Raw genomic sequence first — 21,747 nt, 5'->3', positions numbered from 1 at the left:
GAATTCCCACACATGAAAATTGCTTAAACTTACGAAGTTTTTTTTCTCATTCAGTGTTTGGAGTTCATGTTGTAGCTTTGATTAAATTCGAATCACACATTACAAGGCTCATTCGAGAATGACGCTGCCATCAAGATTTTCTCCATACTAAAGGGTCGAACATGTAAATTGTGAAAAAATATATAATTTTTTATTTTTTTTAAAAAATATATCAAGATAATTGTGATTGCTGACATGGCAGCATCCTCACCTTATAATTCTCAAACACAAACTTCCAAGAAAATACACTCTCCAATTGTATGTATACTTCTAGAACCCTCTACTCTCACCCTTAAACCCCTTTCTCCACATTTCAGGGTTTTTACACAAACCCTCAAGAATTATTATAGCCCAACCCCTTTATCCATACACACACACAAACACACAGTGAAAAAAATTCACAGAAATTTCAAGAATCCTTTTGTGGGATTTTCTCAAATAGTTTAGATAATGGCCCCTGTAGTAAGCAGGAGTTTGACTTCTTCACCTATGGCTTCAGTGCCTTACAGTCCATCTTTTGTATTGGGGAGTGGTAGTACCAATAGGGTCTGTCTTAAAACTACTTTCTTGCCTAGGAATAATATCAAGAATGGATTTTTACAATCTGGGTTGAGGTGGAAACAGGATAAAAGAGATGTTGGAGTAGTGGTTAGGTGTGAGGCTTCTGCTGTAGCTGAAAAAGAAGCTTCTGAGACTTCTGGGGAGACCCATGAGTATCAGGCTGAGGTGGGGATTTCATTTCCTTTTGTATGGTTTAGAGTTTTGGTTTGTAATTTTTAGTTTTAGCTGTATTGTTTGATTTTCTTGAGCTGGGGGTCTATCGGAGATGGCCTGTTAGGTTTTTGTATACTTTACCCTCCCCAGACCGCGCTTTGTGGAACTGCGCTGATTATGCTGTTGTAGCTGTATTGTCAGTTTTAACTATTTTGTTGTTGAGGTATAATTGATTGAGTAGGAGTTGATAGTTTGAATTTTGATGGCAATCTACGAATACTCATTGGTATGGCTTTTAACATAGGAAAGATCCAATCTTTAGGCAATTGTAGGAGCTCTTGAATGCTTAGTTTTATTGAGCTGATATTCCTTTGTCCACTTTGTTGTTGCTAATTTTTCTTTCTCGGATGCAGGTCAGTCGCCTAATGGACTTGATTGTTCACAGTCTATACAGTCACAAGGAGGTTTTCTTGCGAGAGCTTGTGAGGTGAGGGCACCTCTTGCTTTTGTTTGCTTTTCTGAGTGGCAGAGACATCTGTACACTACTTACTACTACCATAGATATTTGTATAGCTGTAAATAATCTCACTAGGGGTAAAATGAGAAGTTTAAAAGTTGGAACTGTTAGTAAATATAGAAATGTGTCATTTTTAGGACTAAATAAATCGGAAAGAGTGTCACATAAATTGGAATAGAGGGAGTACATTGTTTTCTTGATAACATTAGTAACTTTTTTTTTTGAAATTGGTAACTTTGATACCATTAGTAATCATTGATCTTGTAGAGTTATGGATTTAGTAGTTATTGCTTGTGGATGACATGATAAATGTTTGTGTCAAAAACCATTCGTGATAGAGTTCACATTTAATTCTCTGTGCTGATATCTGACACTGATTTCTTGCCACCATGCTTCAAATTCTTTTCTTTTCTGATGAGCCGAGGGTCTATCAGGAATAGCCTCTCTTCCCCACAAAGGTAGAGGTAAGGTTTGAGAACATCCTACTGTCCCCATACCCCACTTGTGGGATTACACTAGGTATGCTGTTGTTTTTGTTGATATCTGGCGCTGGTCACTATCAAAAGATTGCCTCTTTGGATTTCCATAGGGTTAATTTTTTCCCAAATGCACTTGTTGAAGTCTTCATGATGCTTGGTAATTGTCTTATAGAATTTCCTCTTTCCCTTTATGTTGTATTGCTAACTTCAGATTCTTCTTTGGACAGTAATGCTAGTGATGCCCTTGATAAGTTGAGATTTCTGAGTTTGACGGAGCCCTCTTTACTTGGAGATTCTAGTGAGCTAGAGATTCGCATCAAACCTGATCCAGACAATGGGACTGTTACTATAACGTATGTGGCTTAAGTTCTATCTTCTGCATTAATGCTTTCCTAGTAAAGGGACTAATTAATAAATAATGCAGGGATACTGGTATTGGAATGACAAAAGAAGAGCTCATAGACTGTCTTGGGACTATTGCCCAAAGTGGTACCTCAAAATTCTTGAAGGCACTTAAGGTACTAAAGGGTATCTTCCATTGTAGAAAACTACACTAATTCAGACTTCGATTGTGCTTTGAAGTTATTGTCTCTAAGAACTATGCTGCTTTTCTATCTATAGGAAAACAAAGACCTTGGAGCTGACAATGGATTGATTGGTCAATTTGGTGTTGGTTTCTATTCTGCATTTCTTGTTGCGCAAAAGGTAGCTGCTCATTTCATATGGATATGGATTTATAAAAAAAAAGGCATTGCCATTCCACTGATTTTGTTTTTATGTCTTTCCGTGCAATCAGGTTGTAGTTTCCACGAAGAGCCCAAGGTCAGATAAACAGTTTGTTTGGGAGGCGGAGGCTGACAGTAGCTCATATGTCATCAGAGAGGAAACTAATCCTGAAAATCTTCTAACTCGAGGAACACAAATTACACTTTATTTGAGGGTACTGCAATAATTCTGCTCCTTTCTCTTGGTAGCTTTATGCCTAAATCCCCTTTGTTGTCAATCTCCTTTTTGTTTCATCTCCTAATTTTGCTGGACTCGGGGTATTACAAGAAATTAAAGATAAGTTCCTAAAATTCATCGTTGACCATGTCAACTGATGACTTCTCTGGATGATAATAAGTTGAGAATTGTAAACTTGGATAGTCATAACCTTGTTATTTATCTTCTTCGGTGTGTTCAGACTTAAGATGGATCAGTGTAGAGCATTGTGAATGGTTTTGTTCCCTTTGGTAGATGCAATTTGATAGGCTACCATCTTTTTGTAGGATGATGACAAATACGAGTATTGTGAGCCCAAGAAGATCCAAGATTTGGTGAAGAATTATTCACAGTTTGTATCTTTTCCAATTTACACGTGGCAGGAGAAATCAAGAACAATTGAGGTAAGGCTCCTTGTATAATCTAAGGCGATTTTAACCTTCACCTCCTCTTTTATATTTGGAGTTTTAGGAGAAATCTTTTGTGGTTTCAGCTTATGGCAAACACACTTTTTTTCGTGATGGGTTGGGGTTTGGATAATTTATATTTTTGATTACCTTTAAAATTTTCAGATTTAGAATACCGTTGCCAGAGGCAGATATAGGGGGCCAGTAGGTGCTTAAAAAACTGAAACAGTTGCATCTTTATTACGACATAATATTAATCTTTACGGGTTAGAGGTTGTTTGTACTGCTTGTGATTTGATTAAGAGAAGTGTGTCTAATTTCCTTTATCATGTTAAATTTTTTACTGTTATTATTATTAAACAACATACCATTGCTGGGGGCTGATTTAAGGGGGTGGGGTGTGTGTGTATGGGGTGTTGTTGTTGCTGATAAGTGTGTGAGACAATTTGCATTCTCCTGTGAAAACTTCGTTGATTATTATTATTTTGTGGATCAGTAGGGGACAAGGGGGTTTCAACTTGTTTCACTGTGCTAGTTTGTCATCTATCATTCATCTATGCCTAATTCTCATTGGTAAATTTGACAGGTAGAGGAAGAGGAAGAACCAAAGGAAGGAGAAGAAAAAACAGAGGTGATGGCTTTATACTTATGTGCTTACAGTGTATTCTCTTCACTATGTGTCTATGCTTCTCGAGTTTATTGACGATATTGGAATTTGTGTTTCCTTTTTCTTTATAATGACAGGAAGAGAAGAAAATGACAAAGAAGACCAAAACTGAGAAGTACTTTGATTGGGAGTTGACGAATGAGACAAAACCTATCTGGGTGAGTTGGTGACTACAGTGAGAGTTCTTTATATTTACTCTTTTTTGTATGTGAGTTTTTGCATGGTCATTCTAGTTAGGATAATCCTCTTTTACCTGTGATATATTGTAGATGCGGAATCCAAAAGAAGTTGAGAAAGAACAGTACCAAGAGTTCTACAAGAGAACTTTTAATGAGTTCTTGGATCCACTTGCCCACACTCACTTCACTACAGAGGTATTCACTTTTCATTTTGGATTGATCACTAGTCATTTGTCGATTTTTATATATTGATGTTTTAACTCTGATAGAACAATTTGTGCAGGGTGAGGTGGAGTTTAGAAGTGTCTTGTATATACCTGGAATGGCTCCTCTTAACAATGAAGATGTCGTAAATCCCAAGACAAAGAACATACGTTTGTATGTGAAACGTGTCTTTATTTCTGATGATTTTGATGGGGAGTTGGTAAGTTCTATATGTTAGCTCGATTTTGCAACTTGTAGAAGAGATGTAAAGAGAATTGATAGCTCTTTCCTTGTGTCATTGTGAAGTTTCTCATTCATAAATTCATAGTTTCTCATTCTTTGAGCTGTATATTTGATGTTAATACACATGAAGAGAAGTGATGTTCTTGAACCATGTTTAAAATGTCTACTGCAGAATAAAATAATGAGATTTGTGTTAAGTGGTAGACAAAGAGAATGTATAGTTTTACATCCCAGCTTTAAGCAATCCAAATTTAAATTGATGCCCAAGTGGCTTTGGGTGCCAGTTAAAGTGCAGTGCCCTTTTTTTCCAAATCAGCTGATGCTAGTTCTATGCATTTCAGTTTCCGAGGTACCTGAGCTTTGTTAAAGGAGTGGTGGACTCAAATGACCTTCCTCTTAATGTTTCACGAGAAATCCTGCAGGAGAGCCGAATTGTAAGGAAAAGCTTTCGTGCTTGAATGAATTATATGTCAAACTGTATTCTTGTTTAGCAATCGGCACTGATGTGGTGGTTGCTATGGTCAATTTCTTGAGCTATCATTTGTAGTTCAATTGAAAAAGAAGAACCTGTTCTTGGACTGTAATGTATTTATTTATTTCATCCTAGGTTCGGATAATGAGAAAGAGACTAGTGAGAAAAACATTCGACATGATTCAGGATCTCTCTGAGAGTGAGAACAAGGAGGTAAAATATTATCAGAACTTTCTTTACCTTTGGTGCCTTATCAAAAGAGTCTCTTGAATTCTGTAAGAGCGCTGCTATTTTAATACAGGATTACAAAAAATTCTGGGAGAACTTCGGAAAATTTGTTAAGTTGGGATGTATTGAAGACACTGGTAATCACAAGCGGATAACCCCATTACTGAGATTCTTTTCTTCCAAAAGTGAAGAAGAATTGATAAGCTTAGATGACTATGTTGAGAACATGGGCGAAAATCAGAAAGCCATTTACTATTTGGCCACTGATAGCTTACAGAGTGCCAGGACTGCTCCTTTCTTGGAGAAGTTGGTCCAGAAGGGTATTGAGGTATTTACTTCATCCTAATTTTTACTGGATTATTTACCAAGTCATCCAGATACCCAATAGGCATGAATGACAAGTCTCTGTAGGTTTACTCTATAGTTTGAATGTGGAGTTCTGCAGACGTACTCCCTTCCCCTTCCCCTTCCTAAAGGGATTAACTGATAACAAGAGAAACAGCCTCCCAAAAATGTAACACAAATTGAATACTGTATGTGTCACCAGTCTTTATAGCTAGCTGGATAGTAAAAAGTGTCATTGAAGTTTTCTGGTAGGATGTCCAAAGAATGATTCTTTTAATTTATGATTCATTATCCTTGACATCCAGACCGTTGTTTGGATGAATCGTTTCATTCTGTACCACCTTTTCTTGCTCCTACCTATGCCAGTTTGAACATACTCCTTTTCTCTTTTGGTTGTTGCAGAATGATATTCCATTTTCCATAATGGTCCCATTATAGTCTTATCTCAATAAGCTATAGTGCTTTTGAACTTGCTAGATTATTTCTATGTAGAGGAAAAGTGAACTTGCTGCCAGTACATGCTCCTCATTCGGCTTTAAACAAATCATAATTTCAACTCTCATCTTAATCTGCATGTCATGTCATTCTTGGGAAGACGAAAACACGTGCTTTGGGGAAGGCTGTGTCAGAGATCATGTTATCTGGCTTAAGATCTCACTAGAATACCCTCTGCTTGTACACACTCCTAACATTTGCCTGTGTTGCTGTGATATAGGTGTTGTACCTCGTTGAACCAATAGATGAGGTGGCTATCCAGAATTTACAAACATACAAGGAAAAGAAGTTTGTTGACATTAGCAAAGAGGACCTGGAGCTTGGTAAGCTCATTTTTTCTTGCATTGACTGGGAACATAGTATAGAAGTGATTTCCTTCAATATTCCGTGTCTTTCCTTTCAAATTTTATTTCCCGCTATGTGAACACTCAAATAAACAGCAGAAAGGGTATTGGAGAAATATAAACGAAACGGACAATCAAGTTTCACCTGTTTCAGAACGTCTTAACATATTTTGGTCTCCGGCATTGATTTCAGATGATGATGATGAGGTGAAAGACAGGGAAGCCAAGCAAGAGTACAATCTTCTATGTGATTGGATAAAACAACAGTTGGGTGATAAGGTGGCAAAAGTACAAGTTTCAAAGCGTTTAAGCTCATCACCATGTGTGCTTGTATCTGGAAAGTTCGGTTGGTCTGCCAACATGGAAAGGTCTGTGGGTTATTATTTCTAGCGTCTTTTTCTATTTATTAGTTTTGGAAATTGCAAGACACTAAGTTGAAAATCTTCATTTTTGTGTGTATGAAATAGATTGATGAGAGCACAAACCTTGGGAGACACTTCAACCCTGGAATTTATGAGAGGGAGAAGAATATTGGAGGTTAATCCCGATCATCCAATCATCAAAGACCTAAATGTAAGTTTTCCCTGCTCAATCTTCAGAGCGACTAAGTAGTTACTTGATTTGGATTCTATCAAAGTTGTAAGTATCAAGTGTTGTGAAATCAAATACTCCATCCGTCCCATTTTATGGTGCACTGTTTGACTGTTACACAGTTTAATTATAAAAAAAGGGTTAATTTTGAAATATGTGGTCCAAAACTACCCCTTCATCAAGTATCACTGCTATGTTTACACTTGGCATTATCGTCAATGACCATATAGTGGGTGCCGGGTGAGGACTAGTAGATAAGTTTCTCACAAGTTGCCTGGGATGTAGCAATTGATTTCGCTGTTGCTCATTTTCTTTTAGAAAAATAAAAACATAACATCTAAGGTCTGCGTACACCCCACCGTCCCTAGACCCCACTTGTGGGATAACACGACTGATGGCCTAGTTGTTGTATATGTTTGTCGTTTTGTATCATAAAGCATACCAACAGTTTAATAATTTTATTTTTATACAACTAGTAGTAAATCTTAGCGATTTCACAAGAACTGTTTTTCGCCCACAGAAGAAAAATATGGTCAAGTTTGACTAAGAATCATATGTACTTATCAACAATGGTTATGTGGAACTACTTGCAGGCTGCATGCAGAAAATCACCCGATAGTTCTGACGCGAAGCGGGCTGTGGAACTGTTGTTTGACACCGCATTGATCTCCAGTGGATTTACTGTAAGTACTGTGGAACACACCTTGTTTTTCCTTGTATTGCATAAGTTGTTTCTTCCTAATACATGAATTTAACACTGAGGCACATTGGAAACAGCCTGATAGTCCCGCTGAGTTGGGTGGCAAGATCTACGAGATGATGGCAATGGCTCTTGGAGGAAGATGGGGACGATTCGAGGAAGAAGAGACAGAGGCATCAGAAGAAACATCAACTGAGTCAGATGCAAGCTCTGCTGAAGTGGTAGAGCCACAAGTCGTCGAGCCATCTGAGTAAGGACCGAGAGCACCGATTATTGGGAATGATTCATAAAGTGTTTCTCTATCTTGTTTATGCTTTCTTTCTGGTATGTCATAAGAGGAGAAAGAATTTTGGTTGAGAAGAGGGGAGGGGAACAAGAATGTTATTTGGTGGGGACTAGATATGGTATTGAAGAAATTTTTGGAATGAATAATTTAGTTATACAATAGTAAGATTTGGTTGGTTCACTTTTCTCCCTCTTGCAGTACCATTGACGTATGGTTTGAAACTCTGTGGATAAAAGCGCACTCGTTTTTATTCTTCTTTACTTAAATACTAGAAGTTTGTCTATGGCAGGATTCAAACGTGCTTCTAACTTACACGTCGTGTGTTGCATTTCGTTAAATTCACACATAGCTAGTCTAACAAATATTGTTAACATGTCTCGACTATTTTTTCCTTCAAAGTTACAACCGTCTTATTTGATGCAGAAAATTACTTCAGTTGATTATTTATGTGATTGAATCACTTCAATTATCGTAAATGAACCATCATATGCAAAACAAAAAATAAAAATGAGTTTGTAAATAAGTAACAATTTAAAAATTTAAAGCTTTCATAATATACGATGTAATTTTACAAATGAGGTCATGTGTATGCCTTTTGATAGAAAAAAATATTTATTGACAATTTTTGTTGACTTTTAAATGGTCTTAATTTCTCCTATGAAGATGTTGTGGACCATAATTGAACAACACTTTTAGCACAACTTATTTGTTAGATTTGGTGATTTCTAATATTACTTATTTTATTAAAATTGAAGTTTATTGATGAAAGTCATTTTCTTGTTCTCTTTTTCACTTTTTCTAATTTGATTTTTTAGTGTGTTTGTTCTATAAATTAAATTCTTCGTTTTCTTTCTTTTCTATCCAGTAGAGATAGTATCTACAAGTGTTTTCCAACTTTCAAACCAATTTTATTTTATTTTATTTATTTAATGATAAATATAATAATATAACAAAAATATATTTTACAGAAAAAGTCAAACTATAATTTCACCTCGAAATTTTTTAAGTCCAATGAGATAATATTGCAAAAGCTTCATATTATTATCCTTAAATTAATAGTTTTGTGGAATACCTTAAAATAGGTAACATTTTTATAAATTACATATCTTTTTCTTTTTGGAGTTTGGAGGAAATTCTAAATTTCTTTGGGTTAAAAAACTAAAAAAAAAGAAGAAGATATTCTGAATTTCAGTGTAAACGGGTCGGTTCGGGTCATCCAATAAGTTTAAAATTTTAACCCGGATAGTATTTGTTAATTCTTAGTAACGAAAAGAATAGGTTTTTGGAAGGGTTTAAGGCAGCCTCCATTGCCAAACTCCTCCTTCTCTGCTTCTCTTTCCACCATTTTTTCTTCTCAAGATTTTCCCTTTCGATGCTAGCAACCATTCCAAAGTTCCCCTTACCTTTATTTCAGCTTATTGGTCGTTTGGGGTAATCTTTTTTGTTCAGTTTTCCAACAAAAGATCCACTGAATATGTGGAGATACATATCAAAACAAGTTTATTCAAGAAAATTGAGGAATACCCATGATTCAGATTTTCTTGGTTTTGCTCAGTCTTTTAGAAAGGCCAGACCTTTACAAGGTTTGTGTGAAGAAGGTTATAGAAATCCCAACTTGGGTGTGTCTCAAAGTTCAATCTTTTCTAGAGTTAATGGAAAAAGTAGGTGTTTAGATGGGATGTGTGAAGATAGTTGTAGGAATCACTACTTGGGTTTTTCTGAGAGTTCAATATTTTCTAGAGTTAAAGGAGATTTTCGAGTTTGTGGATCTTTAGTAGTTTTGAGGAGTTATGGTAGTGCTGCAGAGGCTATTGCTTCTACATCTGAAGAAGATATTGATGAAATTCAAGAATTAATTGAGGAAATGAACAAAGAAAATGAGGCTTTGAAGACCAATTTGCAGCCAAAGCAGCCGAAAACAGTAGGTGGGATGGGGATTGGGAAGTATAATTTGCTTAGGAGAAGACAGATTAAGGTAGAAACTGAAGCATGGGAAGACGCGGCTAAGGAGTATCAGGAGCTGCTGATGGATATGTGTGAGCAAAAGCTGGCACCAAACTTGCCGTATATTAAATCTTTGTTCTTGGGTTGGTTTGAGCCATTGAAGGATGCCATAGCTGCTGAACAGAAGTTGTGCGATGAAGGTAAGAACCGCGGGGCTTATGCTCCCTTCTTTGATCAGTTGCCTGCTGAAATGATGGCTGTGATTACAATGCACAAGTTGATGGGGTTGCTAATGACGGGTGGAGGAAGTGGTAGTGCTAGAGTGGTGCAAGCTGCTTCCCACATTGGTGAAGCAATTGAGCATGAGGTTCGTCTCTGTCCATTGGGGATTTTGAAATTACCTTTTATTGCTTTTGTTTTAGATTCCTTAAACATTTTATTGAGTCCAAATATGTGCATGTCATGTAATTTAATGTATTTGGATAAGATTATAATACACTATATTGAATAATGAAGAGGATGAGACCAGCACTCCCTATGTGTTAGCTCTCTTTTTCAGAATGGACCCTTATACGAGGACTAACTTTTTTTTTATACTTGCATTGTTGTTTATGAGTCTATTCTTTGGTACATTTGTTGTATGTTCCTAAGAGTTATCAACAAAACCTCATAGCGACATATGCCAATAGATTCTTTATTGGAGTGAAATATTGGTGTTTCATTATCTCTTAGGAAACTAAAATTTTGTCCTATGGGGTTTTTAGTGACCATGTGCTAAGTAATTCCCCCTCATCTGGAAAGAATAGATGGAAGAAAGCGATAGCACAGACACATAATTTGAAATAGATTAAAATTTTACATCCCCGGTGAGGGGAAAAGTTGCTTTGTTAGGGTGATATTCCTGTTGATTTTATATCCTTTTGTGCGCTTGTCTTGTATTGATTTATGCAAACTTGTCTTTTTCTTCTCTGCCGTAACTTGTTTAATTTTATTGGCAATCTTTTCACTGAAAATGTCAATGGAACTTGGAGAGGCTGCAATATCTTTCCATTTCCTTGTTTCAAATGTATTATGATGCAGTGTCAATATGGGTGAATAGGGCTGCCAAAATCAGTGGTATACAAAAAGTGGTAGAACCTACAAAAAAACATGGTTCTCCACAATGAGTACCCGGTATACAAGAAGTGGTAGAATCTACAAAAAAAACATGGTTCTCCACAATGAGCACCCTATCATCAATACTCAATGGAATCTCGTGTGTGTCCCAAAATTGACTAAAAAACGAATGCTGAATACATCGACTACCAGTAAATTTTGTTTAGACACTTGAACTACCTGTTCTGATTGAACATCTAAACACATGATGACGTGTTCCTATTAGACAGAAGACACTTGCCACCCAAACGACAGGCACTCGAAGTACAGCCTGTTCTTATGAGTTGTTGTATTGTATGTTCTTCTGTTACATTAATCACCTCTCTGTATATAGTGCTGTTGTATCAATAGCTATTTTAGGCTATTGGGAACTTCATGGTTTCTTCTTTTGTTGTCTCCATTTGCTAGCCTATGTCCAGAAATATTTCTCATGACTAATCAAAAAGTATAGAACAAAACGAGAGCTGTTCAGCCATGCTTGTGTAGTTCATTGGTTCTATTTCAATTCCTTCTCAGGCCAGAATACATAGATTCTTGGAGAAGACCAAGAAAAATGCATTGGATGGGTCCTTGGAAGAAACAGCTGGTGATATTATGAAAGAAAGAGAGAGGCTGAGGAAAAAAGTAAAAATCTTGATGAAGAAACAGAAGCTGCAGCAGGTTAGAAAAATTGTGAAGCAGCAAGATGATGAAAAGCCTTGGGGCCAGGACAACCTTGTCAAGGTTTGTCTTCAACAGTGTCTTCCCTTTGTCACCTTTTTTATGATCAGTATTGTAGCTTCCTTTCCTGGGCATGCCCTTGTATTTATGATTTTTTGTGATTTTTTTTTTCTGAAAGTAATGCCTTTTTATAGGTTGGCTGCAGATTGATTCAGATATTAATAGAAACCGCCTATATACAGCCTCCAAATGACCAGTTAGAGGATTGTCCTCCAGATATTCGCCCAGCATTTATGCACACCCTCAAAACTGTAGATACAGTGTGAGTACAAACTTAACTCGACGAATCCCTTTCCCTCGGTTGCCTCAATAGAAATAGAGGAAAACAAGAAAAGAAATCCACTCTTTTCATCATGGGGTTTGATGTAGATAACATCTCCGAACCATTAATTGTTGATTTTTTTGTGGCTTCCATGAGTACAGGAAAGGTAGCAGAAGATATGGTGTGATTCAATGTGATCCACTTGTTCGTAAAGGCTTGGATAAAACTGTGAGTACAGTATTTCACTGATACTCATTGCCCGTTGGGTGATACTGTGATTCTCCTGCTTACATAATCAATTGCCATAGAGGAATTACGTATAATGACAGTAAATCTTTTCTCCCGAACAGGCTAGACATATGGTGATTCCATATATGCCGATGCTGGTTCCTCCACAGAATTGGTCAGGGTTAGTATGCAGATCTTCTCTTGTTATTCCAGTCTGTATGCTAGATACTTGAGTTCAGATAATTACTCTATTCTATTTTCTCCTTTTTTTTCCCTTGTGAATAAAAGCTTTTGTTTCTTGTTGGCTGGAACTTAGTACCTTTGAGGTGCGTCGAAATCCATTCTCAAGATAGTATTTGTGGCTTGAGGTTTCTCCCACTTGTTTGTATTGCTAGATTTACTGGCCGAAGTTCCTCCGAGTAACCATTAATGTGTGACCTGTTATTGGTATTTACTTCTTCCTGAAGAACTTGATTGATCTTCAAAGTCACAGTTGAAAATTTTGGTCAGTGGTAATTAGATGTCTGTTCAGAAGAAGCTAAACTGATATGCGAATGAGGCTTATTGACTTCCTGTGTTGGTGATAGGACCACATATTTGCATCGGCTGCTTGGTTTGGTAATTCCAGCCATTAGGTCTCAGAACCATGAATGGATTGGTTAAATTTCCACATTTTCTGGCAGGTATGACAGAGGTGCATACTTATTTTTACCATCATACATTATGCGGACACATGGAGCAAAACAGCAGCGTGAAGCAGTTAAAAGAGTTCCAAAGAAGCAGTTGGAACCTGTATTCCAGGTCTGCAGGCAAATGTTTCCTTATATGTAGTATTGAAAATTTGAGCCCCCCAGCTCCCAGCCCCTCGAAAAAAAACGACGGAGAAAGAAAATCAGGACTCGTTTTCACCTTTCTATATGTAGTATTCAAAATTCGAGCCCCCCCACCCCCATCTGCCCCAAAAAAAAGATGGAGAAAGAATATCAGGACTCATTTTCACTTTTCTATATTTTGGCCTTTCAGGCACTTGACACTCTTGGTAATACCAAATGGAGGGTGAATAAAAGGGTACTTGGCATATTAGACAGAATATGGGCTAGTGGAGGCCGTCTTGCTGATTTAGTCGACAGGGAAGATGTGGGTGACACCGCTACATGATGTTGAAAATTTGTTTCCTTTTGCTCTTTGAGGTTGTTTAACCATATCATGCTTTCTTAGAGGTGAGTTGATTTCAGGTACCTTTACCAGAAGAGCCAGACACCGAAAATGAAGAAGAAATCAAGAAATGGAAGTGGAAAGTTAAAGCTGCAAAAAAAGAGAACTGCGAGAGGCATTCTCAGCGGTGTGATATTGAACTCAAATTAGCTGTAAGTTATATCCTCGTCTTATGTTATTCCACTTTTTCCTGTGTTGATGTATAGTATTCCATGACCTTTTGCTTTTGAAGAGCAGGTTGCGCGGAAAATGAAGGATGAAGAGGGTTTTTATTATCCACATAACCTTGATTTTCGTGGTCGTGCATACCCCATGCACCCGTATTTGAACCATCTTGGTTCTGATTTATGCCGTGGCATCCTCGAATTCTCTGAGGGGCGCCCACTTGGAAAGTCCGGTTTACGCTGGCTGAAGATACATCTAGCAAATGTATATGGTGGTGGTGTTGATAAGTTATCATATGAAGGTCGTGCAGCATTCAGTGAAAACCATGTGGAGGATATTTTTGACTCTGCAGACAGGCCACTGGAAGGAAGGCGTTGGTGGTTGGGGGCGGAAGATCCTTTTCAATGCTTAGCAACATGTATTAGTATATCTGAAGCATTGAGAAGCCCTTCTCCAGAGACCTCTATATCTCATATGCCCATTCACCAGGTAATAGATAATGCGAGAATGTTTGTGGTGGAGTTCGTAATGTGTGTGCTTAGCTTGAACCTCTTGAAGGCCCCATAGATGAGAGGGCCGCAGGATTGAAAAGCAAAATTTGTGTTGCACATTTGTGTACTTCCACTTATTCTAGATGATGCCCACAACTAGTCTAGATGGTTACTGAGGGGTATATTGCTTGTGACTCTATAGTATTATGCTGTGAAGTTATTCTCATGGTTTTAGGATTTCCTTAATTAATTTGAAAGGCTGATGAAAGTTGCCAAAAGGCATAGTGGAGGATAATTCCACATTGCATTAGGTGGACAGTATGGGAAGAAAGAAGTAGTAGAAACTTCGAAGATATGTCCAATTCCATTCAGAAAGTTATATGGGATTGTATTGTATCCCTTTATTTTTGGTGTAAAGAGAAAGGTTTAGAGGAAACAGAACAGATCGTAGAATTATTAGGATCTTTGTAAGTATTTTTTTCTTCTTCTTTTGTTCCCCTCTGTTTGCAGGTCACCAGCATATCCTTAATGCTGAAGAATACAACATTACCATTTTCAACAAAAAGAAGAAGAAAAGTTGCCTAGGCTTAGGTTTCGATGGTCATCCTAATAGTTGAATCTTGCTAGCATAGTGATGAACCAGGTTTGGGGAGGGGGGATTTCCTACAAGAGATTTCGGTTTGTGTGAATGGCCTCAAATTAATGGCGCCATTTAGATAGTTGAGGTCCCAAAGTCATGGCCTAGCAGTTAACCTTGGGATTTCATGAATGAAGGTGATAGGAAGAAAATATAAATGTGTTCAAGATTAATATCAGACCAAATTACGCACACAAAAGAATTGAAAATATACAATTAAGTAAAATATTTTTTCAAGTGTTGCTGTCCTCAAGGCAGAAGCCACGGGCAATGAGGTGTATGCCTTAGCTCCTATATATTAAAGTGCTGCTCAAAGGAGGCATAGCACAAAACCTACTTTTTGGCTTAATCATGCCTCAAGACTCAAGAGAGCCGTTGACAGCTTAGTTGAAAATGGTGTCAAACTCTGCAGCTCAGACATACTGCATGATCCACATATTTACTAGCTTTCAGAATCCTTTGAACAATCCATGATGCCTGCTTGGCAATGTCCATCAAAGAAGTTCATGTTCTTCCCATAATATCAGTGAACTGTGAATCCATCTTATACGCAGCTTGTCTTTCTTCTGACTCAAGTTCCACAGTAGTTTGATCATGACAGCTTTGTTTCAAGGCCTCCTACTGTCTCAGGTTGGCAAATTCTATCCCAGGCTAGATGTGCTTCTTTGATAAATCAACTCCTCCAATCCACAAAAATCTTCCACTTGTAGCTTCAATTATCTTTACCACTTTCTTTGGAAGGATAAATATCTGAGCCCAGTACACTGACTGACTTAGGGCCTGTTTGGATTGGCTTTTGGCTTATGACTTATTAAGTCAAAAGCCATAAGTTATGATTTCTAACTTACGGCTTTTTGCTTATTTTTGTTATTTTGGCTTTAAAATAAGTGCTTGTAAGCACTTTCTAACTTTACCGGAACACTTCAAAACTACTTAAAAGCTATTTTGGCTAAAAAGCACCTAAAATAAGTCAAATCCAAACGGGCACTTAATCAACTCGGTTCTATCTACATAGGATAAGAACTTTGTGGTCCAAGACTCTGTCCTACTCAAGATCTTATCTATCAAGGGCGGACAATTTACACCTTCTTTGTACTCAAAGGCACCCCTAAGTGTATTATAAGGAGTTCACCTTTATTGAAGCCCTAGATTCCCAGTATTTCCTGTTGTACTTCTCTTGACACTCCTCCACAATAAACAGATCCTTTTGATGGATAGCAATTAAGGCCAGAGGCTTGTGAGAAACATTGAAACTAATCAAATAGGTATTAGACTGACATAGCATCTCCTCTAAAAAACATGAGTAAGTTACCTGCAAACCAAGTTGGATTAGGTTCAATTTGGCATATGTAGGATGAAAGTCAAAAGTTTCTGATCTTCACCCATTGCTTCAATAGTCTACTTAGATGTTCCATTGCTAAAATAAACAAGAATGGGGACACTGAATCTCCTCGTCTCAAGCCTTTCTTAGCTTCAAAAGGCTTGGATGGTTTACCATTAATGATGATGGAATAGGACACTATCTGCACACATGCCATTAGCCATTCAATTAAGATACGAAATATAGGCTGATAGGCTTTATTTGCATGTCAATATTGAGCATGCACATAGGTGATACCCCTTTACTAATTCATTACTGAGTAGAATATTGTCAGTGATAACCCTTCCTTGAACAAATTCTGCTTGGCTACAATCCACCAGACAGTTCATAACATTCCACATTCTCATTTGTAAGTACTTCAGAGATCAACTTTTTTTTGAGAATGATAACTTTTTTTCCTATTTATCCAAAGGTATACCGTATACTACATCAAAGTAGCCCCCTTCCAAAAGTATTACAAACTAGACTGATTCAACTGTGCTTTTTGTCAGAAATAGTCTATAACATCAAAAAGTTCTTCTGCCTGTACAACTTTTTGTTTACACCAAAAATAATGAAGAGCTATCCAATTCATCTTGAAATTCTGCAAATTGTACTTCTTGCCCTCAAAACATCTTTGATTCCTTTATTTCCACACTGTCCACCATATACAAGCTGGGATAATTCTCCATCTCTCCTCCTTAATTGTAGTATTGCCTATATTGATCCAACAATTTAGGAGTTGTGCTATGTTTCTTGGTTTCACCCAAGTTATCTTCCTAAGGCTGCTGAATATTCTCCATAATTGATCTGTCCATTTGCAATGCAAAAAGAGATGGTCGACTGTCTCTGCATGTTCCTCACACAAATAGCATCTTGAGCATAGTTGGAACTTCCTCTTCTTTATATTTTCTTGTGTCAGCACTGCTTCCTTTGCTAGTAACCATGTGAAACAGTTTACCTTGTATAGGATTTTAGGTTTCCATATCATCTGCCATGGCCAGAGCTCCATCCTGTCATTTGATTTGAATGATTGAGATCTTTGTAAGCTGACTTGACACTGAAAACCCCTTTGCTGCCGATCTTCCACACAACCTTGTCTTCTTCCGTAGTCAGATTACTAAATTGTGCCATTGTTTTATGGAAGGCCACTATGTTCCCCATCTCCCAATAATTTAGATTCCTCCTAAGATGTAAGTTCCACCCCTGTCCTGTTCACATTTCAGCCACAGTTGAATTTTGTTCAAAGCTTAGTGTATATAAGTCTAAGAATAATTGTTTCAGGGTTCTTTGGGCTATCCATTTGTCCTCCCAATATAACACCTTCATTCTATTACCCACCTGGAATCTTATTCTAGAACGAAACAGAGGCCAACGATTTCTTGCTGATCTCCAGATACCACATCCATATGGTGTAGTTACCATCTTTGTCATCCGCTTTTCTCCATTTCATATTTTGCCATATTACCTCTCTCCATAGCATATTCTCTCGTCATAAACTTCCAAATCCATTTCAACATCAGTCTTTTGTTTTGTTTCTTAATGTTCCTAATCCCCAGTCCCCCCTCATTCTTGTTTTTTATGACCTTTTCCCACTTGACTAGATGAAACTTCTTTTTATCTTCACTTCCCTGCCAAAAGAAATTCTTCTCAAAGCATCTATCCTCTGTATGACCTTTCTGGTGTTGGGAACATAGACATCATATAAGCAGGTATTGCATCCAGCACACTATTACCCATGGTTAATCTACCTCCCCTAGACAGATATTGGCTCTTCCAGTTGGTTAGCTTCTTTTCACATTTTTCTATCACTCCATTCCAGATCCCTATTGATTTGCTCTTTCCCCCCAATGGATACCTAGGCATAATGTTGGTAGTTCCCCTACCTTACCACCCAAAACCCCTGCCAGACTCTCCACCTGAGCCACTTCATTTATGGGATAAATAAAACTCTTCCGACAATTGATATGTAATCCGGAGACTGCTTCAAAGATGATGAATATTACTCTTAGGATCAACATTTGCCCTGTCATTGCTTCACAAAATGAGAGTATCTTCTGCATATTGCAGATGGGTAATCTCCAAGCCATTTTGTGCACTGTTGTCCACCCTAAAACCCCTTACCCAACGCTTCATCTTTGCTGTGTCCTTTCATGGTTAAGATGAATAAAAAGGGTGCCAGGGGGTCACCTTGTCTCGGTAAAACAAGACATTGGTCTAAGTTCTCTGGTAGATGAAAGATTCTGTACTTCAGGAATCAATCTGACAGTGGTGCAATTTATGCCCTTGAACATCCAAGTAGTCTGAACAAATTGCAGCACTGAGACTTCATCCCGAATGATAGGCCATGTTTTCTTGAATGCTGTGTGATATTTGTTTAAGCTTACTTTCAATGGTTGTATGAATGAGGTTGTAAACTCTCTTCTCATTTTGTTGTTCTCGTGGGAATCCTATAATTTTTTCATTAATTTAGTGCAACTCGTATTTCACCTACACTAAGTTAGTATTGCATGTAATAATCCAAATTACTTGGTATGTTGTTCTGCTTTATAACTAATACCTTTAGTTCATCTCTCTCATGTAATAAATATTACATCCTTTCCTATTTTTCGTGAAATCTTTAGGAAAATTGAACTCATAATAAATAAATCCCTATCTTCTAAGAAAATCTATTGTTGAAGAACCATCTGTTAATCGCAAAAGGATGAACTAAACATTCTAATATGTGGTAGTTTTAGCCTTTACCTAAAACGTTGAGTTGCATGCGTACTTCATGTTTTGAAGTTTTATCTACAGTGTGAATCTGATTTTCTGCTTATGAATTTTAATGAAGGATGGGTCGTGCAATGGGCTACAACATTATGCTGCCCTTGGCAGGGATAAGGTAATGCATGTCCTTTTTTGTTGCCTTCTTTAAGACTGTAAGATTGATTCATTGAATATATACTCAAAAAAAGATTGATTCATTGAATAAGCTGTCTTTGTTTGATATCAAGTATGCCTGCTCTGGGCTTGAGTTGCAGCATTAGCTAATTCAGCATTCAAATGTGCTTGACAAAATTATGGCATAGTTTTGTGTTGTGTACAACAGAATTTATCCTAAATGGTGCTAACATGTTTTGAGTTGGCAAGTTTTGACCGAGTTTGGATTACTTTACAGTTAGGAGCAGCTGCAGTCAATCTTGTTGCTGGAGACAAGCCTGCTGATGTTTACTCTGGAATTGCCGCTCGGTGAGTTACTATTTAGCTACTAAACTGCACTTCCCCTATTTCTTTTCTTTTGCTTTCGCTCCTTCAATGCGGTTTTTTTAATCCTAGAAGACTTGAGTCTGAGACCAGCTGTAGAAAATGCTGCAGGAAGTTTGATCAAATTCATTGTGTCTTGTCTATGGTGAGAAGAGATTATAGATTGATAATTTGTTATCTTCGTCAAAAAAAAATGATTATAGATTGATAATATATCTACCATTTTTTTTCTTGTGATAGAGAGATGCTTCAACTTAAGTTGTTGTAACTTGTAATTGTGATTGTTGGACTCAGGACTAGATGTAAATTTCATATATAGAGAGGATCATTTGTGTGATAGTGTAAATCCTTTCCTTCTGTGATAGTAATTTTTTTGTCATTAATCTAGTTCCTAGACAATCTTTGACAGGAGACTACACTTTTTATATATGATGATTGTAAGTTTCTTTCTTTCAACCAGAGTTCTTGATATTATGAAGAGAGATGCAGATAAAGATCCTGCAACTGATCCAAATGTGATGCGTGCCAGGCTGTTAATTAACCAGGTTTGTCTTTAACTTGTCTAAATTCTTCAGGCTTATGTACTGCAATGATGGATTTTTTTCAGAGTTTTATGGAGTTATATGAGGGGCATACATCTATAATTGGTTTCTATGTTCGATTAACGGCTGAATGATAGACACTGGATAGTTTTCCTGGAGAGGTATTTGTATTAATAAATAACACAAAGAGAGTGATTGATTTCTGTAAAAGTGAACAAAAAGAAGAAAACCAAAAGTATGTTCCTCTTCAACTGATGGATTCTATGAATTCTAACAATGTTTCTGCCTCATTAGCATACTCCAGCTTACATCATGAATGAAATAGCAAAAGATAATCAAACTTAATCCTCTGAACTGATTTGTACTACTCTTCACTCGTCAGAGCATCATTTTGATGTGCTGATAATATTTCGTCTGTAACACATTACTTTTAATTGTTAACTCAGGTGGACAGGAAGTTGGTCAAGCAAACAGTGATGACATCAGTGTACGGTGTCACGTATATTGGTGCTCGTGACCAAATTAAGAGAAGATTGAAGGAGCGTGGTGCCATTGAAGATGATAATGAGTTATTTGCAGCAGCGTGTTATGCGGCAAAAGTATGAACTTAGATTATTCAAATCTGCTTGGGCTTTTCAATATGATCATATAAACGGATTTATAGAAAAGTCATGGCTTAGCAAAATAAATCTGTCTATCTCAAATAGATAATCCTTTCCTTGTGGTTTGTCCTGAAGTGGTATCTAACATTAATATGGGTCATCACTTATATATATATATATATATATATATATATAAGGTAAATGTGGTTGTCTTTTCACTGTTGTCTATGCAAACTATCTTCTAGTTACCCATGCAAAGTGAAGTATTACTCCAATTCTAGAACTTGCGTCCATATCGACTCCAACAATCAAATTTAACTTTGGTCAAACATATTTTCAGATAAATTTATGCAGTCTTACAAAATTCTAAATCTTCTACATAGTACATGATTGTACTTGCGTGTAGTTTATCATTTTGTCATTTCATGGTGAAACATATTTCTACATTTAGTCTTGAATGTGGCTTTGGCCAACACCAACTCTGACCTTTGGGAGTCAAATACCGATGTTCCGGGATGGAGTGAGTGGTTTGAAACATTATGTAACTACCTTTAGAGTTCCTTGAGGTTGCTGTTGAATTACATGTATATACTTTCTGTTGTCTATTTAGCATCAATGTTCCTTCAAATGCTGTGTATCTGCTTATGCACTTGGTCTAATTATCTTTCACACATGGTCAGACCACCTTGACTGCCTTAGGAGAGATGTTTGAAGCAGCCAGAAGTATCATGAGTTGGCTTGGAGATTGTGCAAAGGTTTGCTTTTTATTGCAATTATCTCATTAATTAATTAGTCATGTATTAAGTTTTGAGTTATTGAATTAAAAATTTTAGTAGTTAAACCTGTTAAGAATTTCAAGTATGATGCATAATTTGTGTCTCGGTGGTTTGTTTAAATGTGCCCTGCTGTCTATTCCCTGATCCTAGTTCAGTGACTTGTTCTGATATTAGTACAGAAGCTGATCTTTAGGAATATATAAGCTGGAACTAAAAAAATATTTGATGCTTCCACATGTTCTGGTCTATATTGGATGTGAAAAGCAGTAGCATAAGCTAACATTGCAACAACAACAAACCCAGGGTGTTCCCACAAGTGGGGTTTGGAGAGGATAGAGCGTATGCTGACCTTCCCCCTACCTTTGAGAAGGTAGAGAATTCTGAATTCAAAACACCCTTCGGCTGAGCAAACAGTGAAGAAGTGGCAATAGCAACAAATACAAACAACAGCAAGATGATACGATATTGAAATAATAGATAGTGATAAGAAAAAAAAAAGGGGGGGGGGGGGGG

General features: G+C 37.1%; 2 protein-coding genes across 2 annotated transcripts in view; both read left to right on the top strand.

The window, feature by feature from the left end:
- Window positions 1-289: 289 nt before the first annotated feature.
- On the top strand, window positions 290-8,075 carry LOC107020312 (heat shock protein 90-5, chloroplastic). The gene is made up of 19 exons (XM_015220613.2): window positions 290-765; window positions 1,167-1,240; window positions 1,977-2,102; window positions 2,174-2,267; window positions 2,371-2,454; window positions 2,546-2,689; window positions 3,018-3,134; window positions 3,724-3,768; window positions 3,882-3,962; window positions 4,074-4,178; window positions 4,267-4,407; window positions 4,772-4,864; window positions 5,038-5,115; window positions 5,204-5,458; window positions 6,191-6,293; window positions 6,508-6,682; window positions 6,782-6,887; window positions 7,499-7,588; window positions 7,683-8,075. Exons 1-19 carry the CDS (start codon window positions 490-492, stop codon window positions 7,857-7,859), a joined length of 2,364 nt encoding a protein of 787 aa, XP_015076099.1. The 5' UTR covers window positions 290-489; the 3' UTR covers window positions 7,860-8,075.
- Window positions 8,076-9,365: 1,290 nt separating this feature from the next.
- Window positions 9,366-21,747, top strand: part of LOC107020798 (DNA-directed RNA polymerase 1, mitochondrial) — a 14,968-nt gene continuing 2,586 nt past the window's right edge. Inside the window, exons 1-14 of the mRNA XM_015221298.2 lie at window positions 9,366-10,202; window positions 11,507-11,713; window positions 11,845-11,972; window positions 12,134-12,200; window positions 12,323-12,381; window positions 12,884-13,001; window positions 13,224-13,337; window positions 13,436-13,567; window positions 13,653-14,069; window positions 18,902-18,952; window positions 19,229-19,299; window positions 19,775-19,859; window positions 20,303-20,455; window positions 21,139-21,213. Coding sequence (XP_015076784.1) covers window positions 9,366-10,202; window positions 11,507-11,713; window positions 11,845-11,972; window positions 12,134-12,200; window positions 12,323-12,381; window positions 12,884-13,001; window positions 13,224-13,337; window positions 13,436-13,567; window positions 13,653-14,069; window positions 18,902-18,952; window positions 19,229-19,299; window positions 19,775-19,859; window positions 20,303-20,455; window positions 21,139-21,213 — 2,514 coding nt within the window. The remainder of the gene's footprint in view (window positions 10,203-11,506; window positions 11,714-11,844; window positions 11,973-12,133; window positions 12,201-12,322; window positions 12,382-12,883; window positions 13,002-13,223; window positions 13,338-13,435; window positions 13,568-13,652; window positions 14,070-18,901; window positions 18,953-19,228; window positions 19,300-19,774; window positions 19,860-20,302; window positions 20,456-21,138; window positions 21,214-21,747) is intronic.

Source organism: Solanum pennellii, chromosome 5, assembly GCF_001406875.1.
Source record: "Solanum pennellii chromosome 5, SPENNV200".
Taxonomy (NCBI): Eukaryota; Viridiplantae; Streptophyta; class Magnoliopsida; order Solanales; family Solanaceae; genus Solanum; species Solanum pennellii.
The sequence above is the reverse complement of the archived record's forward strand: the minus strand, read 5'-3'. Positions and strand labels throughout refer to the sequence as shown.

Bases quoted from the DNA above. Each gene is read 5' to 3' on its own strand.
- LOC107020312 (XM_015220613.2), top strand. From the start codon at position 490: ATGGCCCCTGTAGTAAGCAGGAGTTTGACTTCTTCACCTATGGCTTCA. The intron at 766-1,166 runs GTGGGGATTTCA...TCTCGGATGCAG, and splicing joins CCCATGAGTATCAGGCTGAG to GTCAGTCGCCTAATGGACTT. The intron at 3,963-4,073 runs GTGAGTTGGTGA...GATATATTGTAG, and splicing joins ATGAGACAAAACCTATCTGG to ATGCGGAATCCAAAAGAAGT.